Raw genomic sequence first — 15,169 nt, forward strand, 5'->3', positions numbered from 1 at the left:
GAGCCCGCCCCGCGCTCCGACCCGCCCTGCGCCCGCCTCCCCTTCCCCGGCCCAGCCCGGAGCCGCGCAGCCGGGGCCCGGCGGGGGAGCTCCGAGCTCCATGGGCAATACCGTCACCTGCTGCGTATCCCCGGACGCCAGCCCCAAGCTCAGCCGGGCCCGCGGCGGCGGGGCAGCGCCGGGGCCCGATCGCTGGGCGGACGCGTATCAGGCGGCGGCGGCAGCGGGCGGCGGCGGCGGCGGCTCGGGGTCGGCGGAGGCCGAGTCGGGGGACTCGGATCCCGGCGGCGGCGGCGGCCCCCACCTCCAGCACATCAGCGACCGGGAGTTCCCGGATGGTGAGCGGCGGGCGGGCGGGGGGCGCCGGGCACCGCATCCCTGTCCCCTCGGTGCCCCCGCTCCGCCCGGGTGGGTACCCGGCGGGCACCGGCGGCCCGAGGCGCGGCCCCTTTGTCCGGCGGCGGGGGCAGCGCGGTCCCGCCGGCCCCGCGGGGCTCGGCCCGCGCCGCGCCCCAGGCAAAGTTCCCCGCGGCTGTCACGGCGCCGGCACAGCCCCGGCGGGTCCGGGCCGGGACCTCCGCCCGCAGGACAAGCCTGGGGCCGCTCAGCGAGTCCTCGCCCGGGCGAGGAGCGCCTCCCCTGCCCGGCAGCGCCCGGCCCAGCCCGGGTCCCGGAGAGGGGGTCCGGGAACAAGGGAACGTGGCAGAGCCCCCGGCTGCTCCCGGCTGAGGTGGAGAAGTCTGGCCGCTCGTTTCTACTTAACTGTGGAGTCGGGACTCGGTCGCAGTGTTCAGGCAGATCGCAAAAGCTGCTGCATTTCCAGTCTCTGTTGAACAGGAGGAAGGAAGAGGGTGTGTGGGGAGTAAGGGAATTAAGAATTACAAAGATTGTGTGCATATGACATCACCATGGCTGGACGTGGGTAATTTATACGCTGGCTGTGCAGGGTTATAACTGGGGACTCATTACACCGGCGTTCCTTGTCGCGTAGTTCTCGGTGTTCCAAATTTGCTTTCCTTGGACTCATGGGAAAGTACGTGTGTGCTGCTCAGATTCCTTGCAGTTACGCCCGGAGCACTGGTACCTCACCGACTCGCTCTGGAAGGCATCTCCTCCTCAGCAGGGAGAGCTGCAGGGCTGTGCTGCGGGAATTCCGAGGCATGTAACAGGTTAGGGGTGCTCCTGTCTGGCCGGGCGCTCACGTGGTGCTCCTGGAGCCGCACAGCGCAGTCTAACACCTCATGATATTCAAAACTCAGTTTAATTAACAAACATCTTGCTATTCCTCTTCGCAGTTATAACCACACCTATGTGAAATATATTCACTTGGAAAGAGATAGCCTGCCTGACATCTTTAATGTACAGTGTATACAATAACAATAACCACTGTAATCCATACTCTTCTCGAACTTGAGAAAAATTTTTTTGCTATTAGACTGGCTGCAGAAGAGTGTGAGGAGACCTTCAGAAATGGAATTATTAAACTTGCAGGGTTCTGCACAGCACCATATGGTGCAGCTGTTCCAGAAGTGAGATGGAACAGTCAGGCCCTTGGATCTCCTGTGAGACAGCTGTGCAGTAGTAGAAATTATGTTTGCTGCCTAGGAGAATTAAACCTTTATTTTTGCAGGAAGATAGTACAGAACTCTCTCAACTCATTAGGGGAGGAGGAGCTAAACTCTCTAAAGATTCTAATAAGCCAAGTAAAAATACCTAAGCTGAACAAATCTCCTCAGGAATAAGGGTTGTATTTGTTTGAATCTTTAGTATGTGATCATGTCAGCAGTGGTAAGTAACCGATTTAATTGTGAATTCATCCACATTACAGGACTGGCCTTGAAGTAGAGAAGTATTTAATTTTTTTGAATTTGCAAGCCTAAATAAGAGTGTATAGTCCAAGAGTAAGATAGTAGCTGTCTATCACAAATTTTACTTTTGTGGCTATGTGTCCGGACACTATGGAAGCTTCAGTCTTGAGGCAGGAGATAATCCTAAAATTAGAACTGCATAAGTAGTATATGTTTAAGATGATTTTAAAAATCACTTTTACAGTGGTATGTGGTTCACTATCGCCCTCCAAAGTAGATCTGCTGCAAGTGATAGATGCTATTTGAAGTTTTCTGATTGATACAACTCTTCAGGGGTGCAGAAAGTATCAAAGTTTGATACCTTTATTAAAATAAAATTCTGGATAGTCAACATTAAAAGTAAAACTTCTTGTGTTGACTTTTGAGTGTTACAAAGCATTACCTGGATAGAATTAAAGCAATTAACTTCAAAATGTAAAGCACTGTTTGTGAAGTTTGAAATCAAGTGTTATGAAATAGGCTTTATAAAGAAGTTTGAAGTGAGACAGCTATCTGTTTAATTTAATACCTTCTATGAAATAATAAATCTGTAATAGAACAGATAGCTATGCTTATTTCTCTTAAACTCTAGGATGTAAAAGCTGTCAGCATACCCAAACCACGCAAACAGCCTGCGTGTTTCTGTGCTGTTGACTACTACAAAGCTTTAGTTTCATTTGGGGGATAAAATGTACTTCTGTAATTGATTAATGTATAATATCATAGGCTAGCTAAGATGCAAACTTAGTCTGTAACGGAAGGCTGAGAACCACTGACTGCCCTCTTCTTGAATCCTTTGGCAGGGAGAAAAGAGAAGGCTGCAAGAAAAAAAGTCAAGATCATTTTGGCTATTTTTGTTCCATGCTGCTCAGTTCTAGGAGTTTCTAAGAAAACAGCTATATGTATCAGAAAGCTAGCATCCAAATGTGATGGAGATGCTTCATTCCTTAAATTTCTATCTCTACGTTGTTTGTTGTTCTTAAGTCTGTCTTAAGTACTTTTGCGCTTGTTTGGCTAAAATTGAATGTTTTGGTTGTATCAGGAATGCAGAAGTTACCAACTGAGCTTTGGATTTTTTGGTTTGTGTTGTTTCATAGCTTTGTGTTGCTCTTTCATAGCAAGTGGAATGTGTTCCTTGCAGGTCTGTGCTCTTAAGTAAGGATTATTTTGTAGCTTCTCCAGCACTCTTCTTAACAGGCACTACTTTCCAGTCAGCACTGCTTAGATTGTCTGAATCGGATCAGAATGGAACAAGAAAAATCTCATTTTCTTAAAATGGGGAGATTATGATGTGGTATTTATGTATGACAAAAAAGGAGTGGTAGGTGGAATGGCAGTAAAACACACAGTAAAACTGGAAGTTTAATGTTTCAGCAAAGGTTAATTCAAACAGGAAAGTTTTATCAGATCCTCTACTGAGAGAATTTAAAGGATGATTTTGTATTTTATGGCTCTCAAGATCCTGAGCCATAACCTGTTTGGTGCATGCTTTCTCCGAACGAGAAGTAAGCCTGTATTTGTGGTTTGATATGTTAAGCCAAGTTGGGTTAAGTAAACAGGAATAAACATGACTTTGAAAACAGTAGTTTCTTCCAAATAGGTTCATGCCTACTGCTAATATTAAATATCAAAGGCTGCCATGAATCTAAAGCAGCTAGTTGACTTTTCAGCTGAGCATTAAGTGTTCCTTAAATCAACGGTTCAACACAGTTTGAATTGACCAAAAAGGCTTTCCTATCTAGTTTTAGTAATGGTAGTTCTTTGATCTTAGTGTGTCATTTGGTCTGTGGTGATTACTGGGGTGGTTATTTGGGTTTTTCCCCCCCAAATGAGTGTCTGCTAATCTTTTTTTTGGGCTTCCTTTTTTTTTTCCCCCCTGTACTTTTTTTTTCTGGTTATTTGGGGGAGAACTTCTTATGGCTGACACTTTTTTGCTAGATCCCTATGTTTAAACATAGATCTACTTCTTCAAAAATTCTTTGATCTTGGGATTAAACTAGAACAAGACCTTGCTTGGCAGATGTTTCTCACTTGTACTTGAAAACTCTCCCTCCACTGCTGCTGGTAGCTGAGTTTGAGCAGAGGTTTGCTTGATTGCCTTGAATCAAGGAGAAGAGTGTTGCCCTACTGAAGTGGTGGGACAAACTGACCTGGTACCCTCACCTGAATAACTGGGTGTGGAGAATGACAGGGGAAAAGACAGTCAGGGATGAAAGGGAACAGCAGATGGGATCAGGAGAGGAGCTAAGTGGGATATGGTCATCACAAAGAGGTTAGATGGGAAGGCAAATGGAAGGGGACTTTGAAGAGGAGAGTTAATAGGGATGAAGTAAGTGAGGTTTACCTGAACAGGCTCAGGCTAGTGCCTGGAGTAATTCTTCAAAGCTTCAGGTTGACTGCATGCTGCAGTTATTAATCAGTGTTGAAGAGGAACAGAAATTTGGATGTATTGATTGTCTGTGATCTGGTTTCACTAACAGCTTGTCTATAAACCTCCTTGCAGAAGATCTAAATACTGTTCATTTGCTTCTCTTATATAATTTCAGCTTATTTCAGGCATGTGGGTGGAGGTTTTTTCCTGTTTTTTTTTTTTAGTTCAGGGGGTTTTTTGTTGTTGGGTTTTTTTTTTTAAATCCTAGTTAAAGTGTTAGTTAAGTTAAAACACTTTGGTGCAAGGAATCAGCTTTTTGATGCCAGCAGTTTTCATCACAGGAAAGGCTTAACCATCTTGTGTTGGTTTTTGTGTGTCTCTATTTGAAGATCTGTAGCTGCATAGATTGACAAATACCATTGTCTATTTAGACAAACATGAAGCCAGAGCTAAAAAGTAAATGATGCTCTGGTGCCTTTTGTAGTGTTCCCTCTCCTTTCTTCCTTGTAGTCACTGAGTTTTTCACCTAACTTAGACTCACTCTTGGTTCCCCATAACTGTCAATATCCCTTTCCAAAAACTGACTAGGCATTCACTACAAAGGTATTTGTAGCAGGTGCAGATAGTCTGCGATCTTAACAAATGGGAAGTGTTGGGCTTTCTGAAAGCCTGAAACACCTTCCGTGTTGTTGTCTGAAGAAGCCTGATGTCATGGCCTCTAGAAACAATCTGTGAAGTATCTGTAGTGGAAATGACTGAATCCAGAAACAGTGATGAAACTGACCTACAGATTTGGGAATTGGAAATAAAAGAATTCATTGCTGCAGTACAGTATTTGTATTTGTGTTCTTATGCTTGGATGCTGCTGGCAACTAAAGAATCCTCTATCCTTTTCTCTCTTCAGTAAGTCATGGGGACTTGCAGCAAGCAAGTAAATCTTAGGTTTTTAAGAGTAGTTGATTTGGAAAATATGTATATGAAGCTCATGTGGAGGGAGACTGATTTGTGTTTCTGGTGTGTTTTTTCAGGCCTTCAGCACAACAGGTATTGAAAGGAAATATATAATCAGAGGGGTTTGATGAAACTTACAGAACTAAGGAAACAGAATTCATTTTCATCTTTTTTTTTTTTTTTTTTTTTTTTTTTTAACTAGTTCCGTGTGGCTTACCTCTAGCATCCTTTTCCTTTACTGGCTTTCTTCAGGAGATTTGCTGTTTTCCCTCCTACCTGCAGGGTACATGTTGTAGAACAACAGAAGTTCTGTGGCTAGAAGTATGTGTTCTCTCAAGTGTGATCATTGTGGTGAGGTCATACCAAAAAGCTGACTAACAGGGGAATGAATTCTTGCGCAGCCAACAAAACACAAAACCCTACTCCTCCCAGATTCACATTGCACGTTAAATTAACATTTCCAACAATGTTTCTTCCACATACAGGGAGAAAGAAGAAGTTACTATGGGAGGCAGAAGGGAAATTCTACCAAACATTTAAGAACCCAGACCTTGCCAGCAGGGTTATGTTGAGATTTTTAAACCAGTCTGTTTTTTTTTTTTTTCATTACAGCTAGAGTTTGAATGTGTACTTCCATTTCACTCACTAGAAAAATAGTGTTTTCAGAAGAAAACTCTGAATGTTTCGATTTCAAGACATAAGTGAGGATGGTACTGACTTAACAAAACTTGGTGCTATTTATTTAAATTTGTAGTAAAGCCAGATGAATAAAACTGAAGATCCTCCTTGCAGGTGATGTAAATATCAGGATTACCTTAACAGCTTACACAAAAATCCCCCTGTCAGCCTGATAGCATTCTACAGTGTTTGATGAGCTGTGTGTGTATAGCACAGCTTTGCTTCTGTTTGGAGTTCTGAAAGGGTCTTGAATTATTGCAGTAATCAAACATTGTTGATTTTTTTCCAGTGTGAAAACTAACACTGGCTTGTTATGAAATGTGTCAGTTAGGCTCAGATAATAGATTGCTGAATGCCAGTATCTTTCAAAGACTAAAAAAAGCTTTTCTGTAAAGCCCTTGGACATGTTTTGTTATGTTGATAGTTACTTTTCTTTTACAGAACAAACTGCAGGTAAGGTCCAGACTTCATGTGAAGTTTGCAAATGTGAGCAATCGGAAGAGGTGAAAAATGTACCGTGTGCCAGTCCATCAGGTGGCATGTGACACCAGCAAACACTGCAGTATGTCTTGCTTTGCACTTGCAGACACTACCTGAGACTGGAATTTCTGGCACTCACCTCTTCTGCTTTCTGAACCACAGCTTGGAAGTAAGGCAGAGAACATGGGAGGAATTGTTACAGGAAGGCTTTCCTTACACTTGCTGTGCCAGCATGGATCTAAGATTCTAAAATTTGGTTGCTCTTTAATGAGTACAGTTGGAAATTTTTGTTTTGTCTTATCAGTTAGAAAATCAGAGCTGTGGACTTCTACTTTAGCCTGTGGTGATAGTGAATTGTGTTATGTGTGAAGGTCAATGTGGGGAATAAAAAGTGACAGCATAGAACTAATTCTTTCTCCCTGTCCTTTAAATGGTCCTACATTAAATGCAGTACAGGAACACAGCCCTAACAAAATGTTAGTTACTTCTAAGATCTAGCTTGTGAGCTACTGTTTTCCTTCTAGTTCAAAGATAAAATCCTGGGGGCATCTTGTTTACTGCTGTTTTAACTTGTCCTGCTTTTGCTGTGGAATTTGGGGCACTCCTGACACCCTGCCTTGGCTAAAATCTGTAGAAGTGCTTATAACCCTGGCAGGTACATCAGGAAACATGTGGAAGCTTCCTGGGCTCCGTTTGGTCCCAGAAAGGGTGGGCGTTGTGTTGTGTGGAACAGATCTGTCCCCTGTGTTTCCCCAGCAGGGGCAGTGAACAGGGTGCAATAGGATCATGTTGGGATGTCCTGTGGAGGCTGCAGAGAGTGGTGTGGATCCTCCTGCACTTTAAGAAATGAAAGAGCATGTATTAATACTGTATTGATTTTTTTTAAGCCACATAAATTAATAAATTATTTAAACCCTAATCTCCCGTATTTAATATATATTCTGCACTTTTGCTTTCTAAATACTTTTGATTTTAGTAGCAAATTTGAAATGTCTACTCTGTCAGTTTCTCCAGCCCAAATCTGAAGTGTGGTGTAAAAGAGCAAATAATTCCTTTCTAATTAAGAGAGCTTGTTGTATATTGAAGTGATTTCTGCATCCTTCCAAAACATCAGTGTGCACTTAGATATGTGCTGGGTATTGGCAATGATATTACTGTTTCTGTAGTAGTGCCATAAAGATCAACTGACAGCTTTTAAATAGCTTTAAAACATCCTTCTGTGTGTATTGTGTAAATTCATAACATTTAGAAATAATCTTTTAACAATCTTTTAACAATGAGAGTTGCAAATGGAAAACAGCCTATGCATGCTGGGCTCTCTGGGGCATTTGGTGTGGCTGGGACAAATAAACAAAGCAGGTTAAATTTAGAAACCAGAGTTGTAATTTTCCTAAAAGGTTTTGGGAAAAGGATTAGAATAACGTAATTTGACGTAGAAATAATTTTATAAGAAGTTATTGTTAGGAATAACAGACTTTCTGAAATGGATTGGCAGATTTGCTTGTCTAATTTGTTATCATTTTTACATCTTTATTGGGAGTGTTAAGTGACTTGCATCTCTACAGCATAAGCTAATGAAATATAAGGGAAACTCAAGCATTAGTCACAACTAATAAGTCATTGAGCAAGTGAAAAAACTCCATTTACAGCAAAGAGATGCTTGCTTTAAATATGTGCTGTATCAAAAAGTTACTGCTGTCTAGTAAAGCAAAGGATGGGGCTAAAACTGTTAAAGGAAATGTAATAGTGTATTGTTCTGGAATTATCAAAGAGCTGCTACTTAGTGACATCTTTGACTGTCAGCTTTATTCATGGGATAATACACATAGCACGATGCAATGTGTAAAATGTGTTTGTAATAATTAGAAGTCACCCGTGGAGGTGTGCAAACCATAGATAAGTAGCTAGCATTATAAATTCCTAAAACCTACCCACATTCTTACATGGCATGGATAGAAGTAAAGTCTTCATGTGGATTTTATGTTGTGGAAAGGATGTAAGATCTTGAGCTAGGTCACAGGATTGCTTTTAAAATTGACGTGATCTGCCCTGTGGGGGACTGTGCGTGCTCAGCAGCAGCAGAGGTGGCTGAGATTGTCTGAAAGGCAATCAAAGGGGGAACAATGGCAGAGGGAAGCAAGTTCAGGCTTCTCTCTGCTCCACTTGGAGGCAGGGTTGATCTGACAAGCTTGGTAGTACACACGAGTAAATGGCTCTGAGAGATGCAGAGAAACACAGGGGAAAGGTTGTTTTTAATACACTTCTCAGAGACAGGGGAAGGGCCCTTGTGTAGCAGCATTATTGTGCTGCTCTCATAGATTTAATTCCAGGTGGGAATTTTCCCTTCTCACCTCTTTATCACTAAGTATGAGGATCTGATAGAAAGTGTTTTGATTTCTACTGAGTTAATAGCCTCTAGAACAAAAATGTTCTGGAGCTGTTTTCTTGTTTTTTATATCATCCTGTTGTTCCTCTCACTTCTCTCATTGTTGTTTCTGCATGCTTTAATTTCTGTTATTCCTGTTTATCCTGTGGCATACGTGCTTTCTTTTTCTGTTAGCTTTCTGTGAAGCTTGAGTTTTCTGTCGTACAACTTCTGATGCTCCTACTCAAGACTCACCCTTACTTTCAGGGCTAGTATCTTGGCTTCGGACACATAAGTGCTATCAGGATGAAGTATAAGGAGTTATGCTTGGTTGTGAGTCAAATTGTTTGCAGATTTATCTCTTCCTCTGCCATTTCTTTTGCTGTTCCCCATTACATTTTACCTCTGCTCACGTCCTTATCTGCCTTTTGCCTTATATTTCCTTCATCAGATGTATTGCTGTTGCTTTTTGGTATTTCATGAGCAACACTGGCAGTTTAGGACAAACAAATCACATGACTAATTTTTCCATTGCTTAGAAAAAAGCATTGTCCAGGGAAAATGGCACAGGTAGGATGGTTAAAATTCTCTGGCTGCTTATAAGGGGAAAGCTACAGGGAGGTGGTCTGTTAAATGCATCTTTCTTTGCAGTCTCTTGCAAGACCAAAGCAGGTGCACTGTGTCTGCTCATGCCATGTTACCCTGGAATAACAAACCCAGCTACAGCTGGCCCTGATCATTTCTGGTGGGGTTTTGTACTGAGAGCTGTGTGATACGTCTTGGACTTCATTAGTACCTTAACTCTGGTTGTATAATCTGTGTTGTGGGTTTAATGTGCTGTGGGTGCTGGTACACCAGACTTTGTCCAACAGAAAGCTCCTAGTGTCTGGCAGAGCCACCATGGAACTGGAGCCAGTAAAGTCTATTATCCTTTCAATTCTGTTCCTCTCCTTAAATGTGTGGGTCTGCTTGGTTTGGGGGTTGACTTGTGTGTCCTTGTCAATTTTGTGTCACTCAGTGCATGCTGCAGTGCTGTGGATCTTCTTTGGAATGACAAGAAGACATTGCAGACACTTCTTGTCTGGGATGAAAGTTAGTTATATTCATTCTTGTGCTTTTAGTCCTAGATCTGATTTCTATGTAAGACGCATGGGTATAGGGACTGGCAGAGCCCAGGAAGAGGCAGAAGCTATGTAAGAAGTGAGCATTAACAAGTCTTATGGTTTCAAAATAAATCAAAACCATAGGGAAGTCAAGATAGTAGTGTATTTTTTATGAGGTGAGGGAAGATGGGTGTTACCCTGTACTGTCCCTTCCCTGGGAAAAAAAAGCATCTGTCCTGTTTAACATTTATCAATGACCTGGAGGAGGCGATGGAGGATGCCCAAATTGCAGATGACAGCCAACCGTCAATGTGCTGGAAGCTGCTTATTCAGAGGGATCTGGACAGGACTGGGCCAACACCAGCCCTATGAAATTCAGCAAGGCGAAACATGGAGTCCTGTGTAAAGAGTTACTGACGTCAGTAGCCCTTTTCCTTCAGTTTTCCTGTGCTTGTTCCTCCCCAGTTTTCCTTTGCTGTCTTCCCCTAAATACGGCACAAGTCTTGTACAGTCCTACAGGCTCTTCCCTACCATTCCACAGTGAGTCTCACAGCCCTGTAGGCATTAGTCCCCCTAATGGGAAAAGTGATCTAAGCTCTGTGGACCCTCACTGGAAGTTTTCAGGGCTCAGCTCGGTAATGTCTTGAGCAGCCTTGTGTTCTACCAAAAGCTGATTCAGCAAGAGGTTGAACTAGAGACCTCTGAGGTCTGTTCTAACTTGACTTACGCAGTTATTCTAAAAGTTGCTGCTGAACTGTAAATAAATAAGTTCTGAGTTGTTTGCTCTCTTTGCATCATAACTTGCTGATAATAATCTGTATTTTAAGTCTGCATATTGCAGTCTTGTTCTGCCTGTTGATGACACTTCAGTTACTTGGTAGGCTGGCAAAATACTTCCACTTCTGAATCACTGTTTGTGTTGGGTTTGTTGATTTGTTTGTTAATGCAGTGCTAGCATTAGAAGCTGTATACTGTCTCTTAAATGTGATTTTGTTCAATCAGTTTTAGAAACTCCTCAAACTCGTGGACAATTTTTAAACAAGTTATACTATTTTGTTAAGATGTGACAAATGGTACTTAAAATGTGGCAGTATGGCATGCTATTGCGTGCTGGATTTTTATTTTATTTTTTCAGAGAATCAACTGTATATCAGTAGTACTTGAGGTATGAGCTGTGAGGCAAGTTCCATTCTAGGGTTTCTAAGCCAGGACTTCTTCTATTTTAACTGCATGATTAAATTCGGATATCTGTTCACTGTGTGCTGTGAATGAGCATAGTAAGGCAACAACAGAAATACTGGGTTTGTAAATTAGCTTTTTAAATCTTCACAAGATGGTCTGCTTTCATGGCTGACTCTGGTCTTTTTTGAGAGGAGGGGGAAATTCCCTTTTGAACAGTCATGGTGTTCCTGAACAGATGTTGGCTACATGACTTACACAGTAGAGATTAAAAATTACAGTGTACTTTTGCAGTTATGTTCCCTTGCTGCCACATGGGGGCTGTGGCTGTGCTGTGGGGTAGGCGCAGTAGCACAAACATTCACACAGGTAAGACTTCCAGCATGCAGGCAGTTTGTGGTTTGGCAGAGTTCTGTTGGTTGGGTGCATAAAAGATTATGGGTTTTTTTAATTAAAAGGTGATTCTTAGATGGCTTTGCTTTTTAGGGGTGTGGCAACTGTGTTGGTGTCCCACCTTAAACACTTAAAAGTCCAAGTGCTCATGCACGAGTGTGTGTGCTTGTATGGCTGGCGTGGCATGACAACTGTAAATGGATGCAAAATTGCTCTTTCAAGGACTTAAGAGGATCACAGGCCCAGATTGTTCTGTTCATGTGTTCCCATAAGTCACTGTGTCTGTAGCATGACTTCCTGGGAACAGCTGTTTCTTCTGTCAAAGCTAAGACAGCTCAGAATTTCATCATGATGGTCACAGTTTCACCAACCAACTTTTGTGATCACTTCCATCTTAATCTAAGGGAGTAATATATCCTCTTCTAGTGCCATCATTGCTCTGTTGTGGCACAGGATTAAAGAAATCATTTTGTTCTTCAATAACTCTGTTTTAGCTTTACATGGTTTTACTTGAAATTCCAAAAGAACCAAACAGTGTAAGCTTCATGTTTTGATATTTATCAGCACTGTAAATGTTACTTATTAGGTTCTTTTGTAAGGTCACAGATTGTTTCCTGCTGTATTTGGTACATAAAGCATAGAGGGAAAGACCAGAGAGGGAAAGATCAGCACTGATAATTTTTTGTTGTTTTGGTATGGTTTTTTTTCAGTTATTCTCTTGATAAAGTTTTAGCTTTCTGCCCACTACTGAGGACATGTCCCACACCCACCTACCCTAACATGCAGGGGCACAGATTGATTTCTGAAGATGAATGTTGTTTTTTGAGATCTCCCTGTCCAGATTTTTTTTTCAGAGGGAAAAATGTAAAATTTTTATTCATCTTGGCAAAAGTAAGGTTTTATTTCAGAGAGACAGCCCATTCTATGTGGGTTTGATCTTGTTTCCATCACTATGCTTGAGCACTTTGAGGCTGGGTGGCAATTGTTGCAGTTATCATCATTTGTTAAAGGTATCTTCTTTTTTTGTCCCTTCTGTTTCAGATTTAGCCTTGGAATCTAATCCATCTGATCATCCCAGAGCAAGCACAATTTTCCTGAGCAAGTCACAAACAGATGGTAAGCTGAGATTTTTTCCAATTTAACAAAAAACAGGAAAAAAATTGGAAAAATAACCAAAAGTAACATCTCAAAAACATCGTGCTTCAATTCTTTCAAAGCATAGGGATTAGTAATTTATGTATTTACACAGAAACGTGTTTGTAGACCATTTCACTTAACACTTAAAATCACTTGTTCTTCAAAATGCTTAAATACCAGATTTCAGAGTGCAGATCCTAGTAGTCTGAAGGAGCAAGGCTCTCTTCATTAGTGTAATTCAAGCTTCAGGCAATGGTGGTGTTTTTTATGACCAAGGACTGTTTTAAAAATTGTTTTAAAGTAAAAAAAAATGTAGTTTCTAAAAAAAAAATTAAATTTTCTGTAATAAATAATAAGCCTAAGCCATTAGTCTATATCCAGTGCTTTTGAATATGTTGTTTTAAATTGTTTGAATAATTTCAGAGGATAAATATTCTCCAGTCCTGGTTTTAATTATATAGATGTATTGGGATTTTCAATTTCTTTGCACATCCTATATTTACTTAATAACTCAGTTTTGAAACAATTGCTATAGCTTGTGCATTCCAAAGTGCTGTTAAAAAGTGGGGGCATTTCTATATTGCACAAATAAAACGAAATTCTGACAACAGGACATTTTGAAGTTGCAACTGAAAAAAAGTTTTAAGACAGTCTTTTTAAAATGCTTCTGTTTCTTTTATAGTTGGTTCTTGTTTGAAGCACTGTTTTGCTAAGAAAGTGATGCACTTGAGTTTGAATGTGTTGATGGAAAGCTGCAGTGTGTCTTTTAACTTGTCACAGCTTTGCCACAGAAAAGAATTACTTTGACAGGTCTGTCAGTTGCTGTCCTGCTATTCAGTCTTGTGGCAAGTGGTTAAATTGTCAGTTGTATCAACTTTGCAGTGCTCAGATAGTCTGTGAGCAGTGGAAACAAGCACTAGCCTGGTTCTCCAGAAGGGGTGATACCAAGGAAATGTAAAGACCCCTTTTTTTTGGGGCCTCTAAGATCAGTCTTCACACAACCAGAGGGTCTGAGCCGCTCGTTTCAGACACCTCTCAGATGAGCAGTGCTGAAGGTGCAGCTCACAAGCTGACAGAGTTCATGAACACTGTCACTGTGCCTTGCTGCAGATAGTGTTCAAACTACGTGAACAGGCTTGTTGGGGGTAGTATTGCTTTCAAACATGGTTTGGTTTTCTTCAAATGAAATGTATTGAATTGTGTAGACTTGTGTTCATGTAAAAAAAGGCTCTGCTAGGTGAGGTAGTAACTCTTAAACTATTCTCTGAAGTTTGTATTTAATTAATTGATTTTTATGGAGAAGTCAGGCAGAATAATTTATTTTCTAATTTCCCTTGTTCTTCTTCAGTTGACCTTCCATAGAATTAGTAGAATTAATATCCATAAGTTCTCTCTCAGTGAGATGTTATCAGGATTATGAGTTTTGATTTATGCAAAAAGACTAAAAAAATGTGGATACTCTTTTCCAATTATCAGTTTTTCTAAAGAGTAAGTATATAAGAGAATGTGTCCTGCTAAAGAGTGGTAATGATCTGAGGTTAAAACTTTGGAGAGGTGCCTGTCCATGCAGGTCACATTTGTATACTTTGTGCATGTGTGCAGCTCTCAGCTCTCCCTAACACACTGCTGTATTGCTGCTGTCACAGCTGGAAGTTTAACCTGGCAGTCTCTTTTGAAAGACTAACACAGTTTAAATTGATCAAATGACATGGTTGCAGTTACATGACAAATAGGTGCACAGCTTGTGCCAGTATCTTCTGTATAGTGAAATACCCTTTTACCTTCTGCCATCTAGTAGGGGAAGAGAGAACATGTAAATAATGCTGGGCACCTCACTTCCTCTTTGTGTGCCTTTGGCAGGCTCAGGGTATGCTGGTTTTGCTTCTGTTTGCTGTCGGATGTTGGACATTGTCTGTTTGAACTATCTGAAATTACCCTGTTTTTCATGATACTCAGCATCTTTTCGAAGCTAAGACATTTTTCCCCTTAGTGTGATGGGAAGTAGTTGTTCCTAAATGTACATGTGGGTAGACAGAAGTAATATGTAGCTTACTAGCTGGATAAAACTTGGTATTTTTCCTCAAAGTACTTTTCCAGACACCTAAAGTAAAATTTGAAACTTTTCATACTCACGTACTTTAGAAAACTAGGTTAATAGAATGACTTTATTGAATGTAAATTGGGAAACCTTTGAGTTCACATTCTTTTTCCCTCTTTCTAGTGCGAGAGAAGAGGAAGAGTAACCATATAAATCATGTAAGTGAACCGGATTCTATATAAATAATATTAGGATGTTGGGCCAAAGACAAATTCAAGGAAACAATTGTAGTAGTTCTAGGTATATAGTCTTACACATGTTCCAAATCCTCCTTAGAAAGGTAAAGCTGAATTGTCTTTGCCCATCTCTAAAAAATAATCAGGCACAATATCACAAAGCATAGAAATAAGAATGAATTTTTTTTGTTGCGTCAGTCTTAAGCATTTCAGAAACTAAAGAAGAAAATATAAGCAAACCAGTCTGTATTTTTTTTTAAACAGAAACAAAACTGCATTCATTTCTCAGCTGAGATGGCAGTTCTTGAAGGACTTGCTGCTGATTGAGTACTGCTATAGAACTTTTAAGAAGTGCATCCAGTATGAAAAGAGAATAATGAACAAATATCAT

General features: G+C 41.0%; 1 protein-coding gene across 1 annotated transcript in view; it reads left to right on the top strand.

Annotated features, from left to right (window-relative positions):
• The first annotated feature begins 27 nt into the window (after positions 1-27).
• LOC121672822 (cyclin-Y-like protein 1) overlaps positions 28-15,169 on the top strand; it is a 33,225-nt gene continuing 18,083 nt past the window's right edge. The window contains exons 1-3 of the mRNA XM_042045721.1: positions 28-338; positions 12,409-12,483; positions 14,726-14,760. Coding sequence (XP_041901655.1) covers positions 101-338; positions 12,409-12,483; positions 14,726-14,760 — 348 coding nt within the window. The 5' untranslated portion in view covers positions 28-100. The remainder of the gene's footprint in view (positions 339-12,408; positions 12,484-14,725; positions 14,761-15,169) is intronic.

The sequence above is a fragment of the Corvus kubaryi genome, unplaced genomic scaffold (genome assembly GCF_017639235.1).
Source record: "Corvus kubaryi isolate FWS band 111438036 unplaced genomic scaffold, C.kubaryi_AGA036_p1.0 64989, whole genome shotgun sequence".
Classification (NCBI taxonomy): domain Eukaryota; kingdom Metazoa; phylum Chordata; class Aves; order Passeriformes; family Corvidae; genus Corvus; species Corvus kubaryi.